The following is a 7,502-nucleotide window of genomic DNA, read 5'->3' on the forward strand; positions in this document are numbered from 1 at the left end:
ATATTTGGAGATCATTTGTGTTTACCTTTTAAAGAAATGCTTGTTCAGGTCTTTTCAAAATTGTCTATAATTTTGTTTTTATTTTGCTTATTAATTTGTAGGAGTCTTTTACAATCCAATCCTTTTTGCTTTTTTCAGTCATATGTAATGGAAATATCTTCTCCCACTTTTTGGCTTATATTGTTATGTTTTGTAAATGATGTTGTTTGATCTATAGGACTTTTCATTCTTTTTAAATTTTTTTTTTGAGAGAGAGAGAAAGAACGAGTGTGTGTGTCATGCACAAGCAGGTGGGGCAGAGAAAGAGAGAGAGAGAGAGAGAGAAAGAGAGAGAGAGAGAGAGAGAGAGAATTTTACACAGGCTCTACACCTAGCACAGATCCCAAAGCAGAGCTTAATCTCACAACCCTGGGATCTTGACCTGAGCTGAAAACCAAGAGTTGGTTGCTTAACTGATTGAGCCACCCAGGTGCCCTTCTCATTCTTTTTTAATATGGTTTGCATTTTGTGTGTTTGTTCTTTGCCTAGAAATTATCTACTTCTCAGAAAATGTAAAGATAATTCCTTAGACTCTATTTTCAAGTTTTCAAGTTTTGCTTTTCAGTCTTCAAATGTCTTAGAAATGATTTTTGTATAATCAATGTAATTTTGTTTAAGCATGAAAACAAATTGTATCTTTACCATTTATTGAATAACCCACCATTTCTACACTGCTCTGAGTGGCCACTTCTGTCATATAGCAAGTTTTTGTGTGGGGATGGGTCTGTTCTAGGGTTATTGTATGTCCTTAGTTTATTTCTCTTCCAATTTCACATTGTCTCACTTAGCACATATTGATAATAAGTGCTAATATCCGGTGGCACACTTCATTTCCATTCTGTTATTTTTCTGGATTGTCTTGAATATTAGCCCTTTGCTTTTCTGTAGAAATTTTTTAAAAAGCTTAAGAAGTTACAAACACATACACATACATAACATCTTGTGATTTCCCTTGGAACTGCACTGAATGTATAGAATTTAGGGGAGATTTTCCAGTTTTGTGAATGTTTGTCCTCCAATCACCAAACAGGGATTTCCGATTTATTGAAGTTTCAACTTACTATTCCTTTTCTCTTGTCCTTGGGATTTTCATTAATTACTTTTTTTTTATGAGATCAGTAATACATTTTAGTTTAGAATCTGAGCATTTTTCAGAGAAGTACTAATATATATTTCAGGATATCTAATCTAGCATCCTACCAGAAATAGAGGACCTATGTAGAGTATTGTTATATGAAAGTTTCTATTTAAGGGTATGTGAACACTTTAAATTTAGTTTCTCGGCCACCTTGTACATGTATGCTTGTAAAATATTTATTTGTTTGTTTGTTTGTTTGTTTATTGTCTAGGTGGGAAAATGTTAACCAATGAAAGAGCCCATTTTTGGTCAGGAAGGATTTCACGAAGTAAGTCTGAGGGAAATTTATGTGACATGGAAGATCAAAAATCCTCAAGAAATTTCCATATTACAGGTACTTAAGTATTTTACCCATTGCCAATAACTATTGGAGGGATACCTCTGAGAAGAGCTACAAAAGATTAAAAGAATTATAAAATTATTATAGAAATACACTATCATTAAAAAGATGAGCAAAACGAAATAGCCCAGGCAACAGATTATGTAAATCTTATGAGAAGGCAAAACTTCATTATTAAGTGAATGATATTTCTGGTACATATAATGAATTTGAAGGCTAAAGAGATCTCTAGAGATTGGAGTGTGCTAGAAAATCTTTATGGAGAATAAAAGAGTTGAATTGATCTTCAGAGGAAGAGTAAGTTTTAAGAGAGATGAAACCAGGTTGAAGCAACAAGGAAATAAGAGAAATGCAATTTTTATTGTTCAAGTGCATCTTCTAATTTTTAATATGTGATACTGAAAACTCATTTCAATCAAGATATAGCTGTATACATATTAAACAAAAAAGTCTGACTGTTTACTTGAACTCATTTTCCAATTTTGGCTGGCCATTTGGCTTTCATTTTCTTGAAAGCAGTACTAGTTTCACCAAGTCCACAGAATCGTTACCAGTATTTATTGGGAAATGACCAAGTATGAGTTACTCTAATCATTAAAAAATGACTTTAATATTTGTGAGATATATAGAAATTCCTTACGGTTCATGTGTAAATATTTTAATGTGGTGGTGATTCTTAAACTACTTTCCAAAGAAATAACGTGTTTTCATTTCATAGTGGTAAGCCTGTTCTTAGTCATTTTAAACTTGGAAAAGTTCAACGAATCCTTTCAAATAGTAAATCTAATGGTGACCAATTTTTCAATATTTATTGTCATGAAATGTTTATTTTTCTGGAAAAAACTTGAACATTATCAAAATTCATCAGTGCAGTTATCAGGAAATAACCTAAGACATGCATTACTATTTAATTTGGCATATTGTTTTTTAAATTTTAAATACAAAATTGCTTTAGCCGTTAACAGATGCATTTGATATTTTTACATATGGAATATTATCAGAAAAGAAAAAAACATCAATTGAATAATCTAGGTATATTGAGACCAAATATTCAGTGTTTAGAAAAATCTGGATAGTTGACTAAATTATTCTGTTTGTTCAGGGGTTTTATTTTGTGAAAATAAAACATAAAACAATAATGCATAAGTGTAGGTAGTCTGGGTAATTTTCAAGGAAATGTGTTCAACTGATTACTGTGTAAATTTTTGAGCACTTACTTGTAAATTATAGTGACTTAAGGTAAAATAACATTAAACATGGTAAAAAATAAACTGGCAGGACAGTTTCTCTTTTCCTGTAACATCAAAATTTGAGCAAATTTAACATTAATTTTTTAGTAGCTGTTACACTGGAGATCGAAAAGCAAACTAAAGAGTCTTGAATTGTTAAGCAATAGTGAAAATTACTCTTGGTTGTGTCTCAGAACGCCACTTCATCTTTGTTTTGCTTTGTTTTTGTCTAAATAACAAGAATGTCCAGGCCCAGGATTTCTTCTCAATTGGCCAGATGCTTTCACCTGTCATGGCAATAGTGCTTCCAAAATTACAAATCCATTCTGGAATGAATTGTCTGCTTCTAACCCATTTTTGGATGACATAACTCAGCTAAGAAATAACCAGAAGAGAGACAATATTTCCATCTTGAAGGAAGATCCTTTTCTCTTTTTTAGAGAAATAGAAATCGGAAATTCTTTTGATTCCTCTGGCGATGAACTGGATGTGCATCAGTTGCTTAGGCAGTCTTCCCCACAGAAAGCTGGAAGATCTAAAAGTGTTTCAGAACTTTTGGACATTTTAGATGACACAGCACATGCCCATCAGAATATACATAACTCTGACCAGATACTAGAACAAGACTTAGAATGGCTTCAGAATGACAGAGAGGCTTATAAAATGGCTTGGTTAAGTCAGCGCCAGCTGGCCCGTTCCTGCCTGGATTTGAATATAATTAATCAGAGTCCTGGATGGGCCCAAACACAAGTTGCAGAGACTGTGACAGTTTGTAAATTAAGCCACCAAGGAGGATCAGTACAATTACCTGAATCAGATATCACTGTTCATGTACCCCAAGGCCATGTAGCTGTGGGAGAATTCCAAGAGGTATCTCTAAGGGCTTTTCTTGAACCTCCACAAACGCTTAACCATGATCTTTCATGCACCGTAAGCCCACTGTTGGAAATCATGTTAGGCAACCTTAACACAATGGAAGCCATTTTGCTGGAGATGAAAATAGGGGCTGAAGTGAGAAAGGATCCTTTCAGCCAAGTCATGACAGAAATGGTATGTTTACACAGCTTGGGTAAAGAAGGCCCTTTCAAAGTGTTAAACAACTGCTATATTTATGAAGACATTATTCAAGTCAAGCTAATAGACTTGAGCCAGGTGATGTATCTAGTGGTTGCTGCACAAATTAAAGCTACTCAGTCACCAGCTGCCACCATTTGGGATTGTATCCACAAAACCACGTCAGTTGGAATTTATGGGCCCAGATATATTCATCCCAGTTTCACTGCTATTTTTATAGTTTGTGGACACAGTTATATGCCAGGAAAGCTTACAATCTCTGATATTAAGAAGGGTGGTAAAAACACATCTCCGGTTGTGTTTCAGCTTTGGGGGAAGCATTCATTCTTCCTTGACAAGCCACAAGATTTAAATGTTTCTGTTTTTTCATGTGATCCTGATTTTGAAGTGAAGGCAGAAGGAGAAAGGAAAGAAATTAAACAAAAGCAGTTGCAAGCAGGTGAAGTAGTTAATCAACAATTTTTATTTTCCTTAGTTGACTCCAGAGAAATGCACTTGTTTGTTTTCCGTGTTCAGGTGGAGCCTCCCAATGGTACAGCACTTACACAGTTCTTTATCACTACACCTGATCCAGCTCCTAGCCTAAAAAGGCTCTCAAATCTGCCAGGTAATTTGCAGGAAGAGAAGAAAATCAGGTCTGCTCCATTGTTACCAACTGTGTGTGTTAAATATCCCACATTTCAGGACAAAAAAATGAACTTCACCAACTATGGGGTAACCTTGAAGACAGTGCTAAGACAAAAAAAGATTGACTACTTACTTGAATATTTCAAAGGGGACACAGTAGCTCTTCTTGGAGAGGGTAAGGTAAAAGCTATTGGGCAGTCCAAAGTGAAAGAATGGTATGTGGGAATCTTGAGAGGTAAGGTTGGACTTATACATTGCAAAAATATCAAGGTGATTGCCAAGGAACAAGTAATATCTATGTCAGATAATGTCTTCACAACCAGAAATCTTCTTGAACAAATTACCCTACCCTTTAAAAAACTGACATACATCTACTCAGTTGTATTGACCTTGGTGTCAGAAAAAGTTTACGATTGGAAAGCTTTAGCCGATGTCTTGGGTTACTCACATCTGGCACTAGAAGATTTTGATCAAATACAAGCAGACAAAGAATCGGAAAAGGTTTCCTATGTTGTAAAGAAGTTAAAGGAAGATTGCCATGCAGCTAGACACGCCAGGAAGTTTCTTTATGAACTTATTGTGGTGAGTATTCCTTGATCACAGTAATATGTTTACCATAGAGAACTTTATTAACTTAGCAATATTTACAACCAAACATATGAGAGAACTTAACAAAACTCTCAGCAGTCTCAAATAAACTGAAGTCACGTTATAGCAAATATAGAGATTTTCTTACAAGATAATATAATTGATTTCTAAGTTTTAAAATTCAAGAGTGATTTTCCCAGAAACTAGGCTCCAGAGGATCATCCTTCAAAGGAAGATTAAAGATTCTGTTTGTGTTAGAATGTAACAGTTAAGAGATCTCTTCTCCTCTCTCAAGTAGTTGAATAGCTCTTAAAATATCAGAGAAGCTTCAATAAGATGAAAGTAAATAAAAACAATCTGAAACAAGATTGATTAACTTGTCCATTGCTATCTGTCCACTATTTAGTGTTTTTTTTTAATTTTCAGCATTGCTTTTAAAACATATCATCAGAATTTTAAAAAACCCATACCATCAATGTCCTTCATATTATCAATTTGACATTTTTCGTATGCAATGCATCATAAGCCAAAAAATGATATTGCTAATTCTCTTCTTAATCCTCATGTTTTAATAGAACTCTCAGGATCGTTGTTTTTTTTTTTTTTTTTTTCGACATAGTATTTACTCAATGGAGTAATACAGGCTCAATGGAGAGATACAAAGTAGATAAACTGTCTTGCCTTTAAAACAGAGATTCAGTATTTTATAAAAATAAAAAGAGAAATCAAGAATATATTCCTAAAATTAGCTAAAATATGAATTTATATAATAATAATGATAGCTAACACTCCTGTAGGGTTATCTATGTGTTTGGCCCTATGCTGAACTCCCTATACACACTATCTCAGCCATAAACTCTATGGAGTAAGTATAGCTAGCTGGTATCTTCATTGTACCAACAGAGGAAACTGAGTTTTGGGAGGCTGGCAGACTTGCCCAAGACCCCACAGTTGGTTAGTATCAACAGGGGACTTGAGACCTTTCTGGCTCCAAAGCCACATTTGAAACCATTATACTTTCCTAAAACAGTTATAAATGTGTGTGTGTGTGTGTGTGTGTGTGTGTGTGTGTGTGTGTGTGTTAAAAGTTTGTGTGAATATGTATATTGGTCTGTATAGTAAATACCATTATAACTGGTCCTTAGGAGAGATGAGTAAGATTATACAGGCAGGTTGATAGAGAGGACAAAAGCTTTAATCAAGGTGCACATGGAGGAGAGAGGTTTTTAGAGAGGAATTTATTCTGTGACATTAACAATAAAGAAATAGTATATATAAAACATTTTCTTTTCTTTATAATTTTTTTGATTCAACAGTGATACTGAGAAGGTTAAATTTTGAAAGCCCCAATATTCAGTCATTAAGTGGATAGTTTTATGATGGTGTGCCACATTCTCAATCTAGCCATTTAGAGTCATTGGCTGATCTACCTGGTTGAAGCTGCATGTGCATTTTGCAGTGATTCATTACCTTTCATTACCTCTGCCTTAGTTCACGTTCAGCGTGGACCCATAAAATCTTGAATTGAAAATTGCTGTTTTTGTTTCTCTTAATGGAAAAAAAAAGAGTTATTTTGGTCAGGTGGTCTGGAAGTTTAAGCCTCATCATATCTACACTATATTGGTGTATGCTAATGAATTTAGTGGCTTTGGTGACTACCTAAACAGTGCTGGTGAAGAACTCATTCAAGGGAGTAGTTCCTAAAAACTCATGCTGTGCCTGAGCAGAGGCTTCAGGATTTCTGTATGGAAGGAGTATAGAGGCCATATCTTGAAACCTTATTTGCATAACAAGTACATGTTTCTCTTGGATTGTATATTAATTTGGAGTAGCTTGAAGGGAAATAATAAAGATTGTGGGTTCTAAAACCCTTAGTCATATCTTAGACATTGAGACTGGTTGTCTTTATGTACTTGACAATTCCTAAAGTACCTGAGTATCTGACTCGATTTTCATAAAGATTATGGGCAGCTACAGAAGGTGATATCACCACTGTATCCATTTTAAAAATCACTAAACAGAGATATTTTGTTATTTATCTAAAGGCCTATACTTTGTGGAATTGGATTTTAAACTCAGATTATGTAACTCCAAGTGTAAATTTCTTTTCCTTAAAGCAAGAACCTGGAATAAGCATTGCTAAAACCATTCCATAACTTACTAAAATCATCTTCAGGGGCCTGCTAGCTCAGTACTGCTTTTCCCTGAGGTCCTAGCTCCTCACCATAAATGTAAGGATGAATACAGTCAATGTATAAAAACCACGGGTGGTCTTTCTGATGCTTCCGTAGGAATGAACATTCCATGGACTTTACTAGTTGCCTTACCTGGCCATTCATTTTTACTTATTGTTTCATAGTGATAGATAAAACTTTGAAATGCTGTTAAATGATGAGGCACTACTATGTTTATTTGCTTATTTGAAAAGAGAAGAGATAGATAGATAGATTTAATCCTATTTTAAAAA

General features: G+C 34.5%; 1 protein-coding gene across 2 annotated transcripts in view; it reads left to right on the forward strand.

The window, feature by feature from the left end:
- The window catches only part of MACC1 (MET transcriptional regulator MACC1), a 65,694-nt gene that overhangs the window by 42,261 nt on the left and 15,931 nt on the right, over positions 1–7,502 (forward strand). For both annotated transcript variants that reach the window (XM_040472471.1, XM_040472470.1), the window contains exons 2-3: positions 1,389–1,511; positions 2,988–5,029. In XM_040472471.1, coding sequence (XP_040328405.1) covers positions 1,397–1,511; positions 2,988–5,029 — 2,157 coding nt within the window. In that variant the 5' untranslated portion in view covers positions 1,389–1,396. The remainder of the gene's footprint in view (positions 1–1,388; positions 1,512–2,987; positions 5,030–7,502) is intronic.

Source organism: Herpailurus yagouaroundi, unplaced genomic scaffold, assembly GCF_014898765.1.
Source record: "Herpailurus yagouaroundi ecotype Mexico unplaced genomic scaffold, PumYag 100, whole genome shotgun sequence".
Taxonomy (NCBI): Eukaryota; Metazoa; Chordata; class Mammalia; order Carnivora; family Felidae; genus Herpailurus; species Herpailurus yagouaroundi.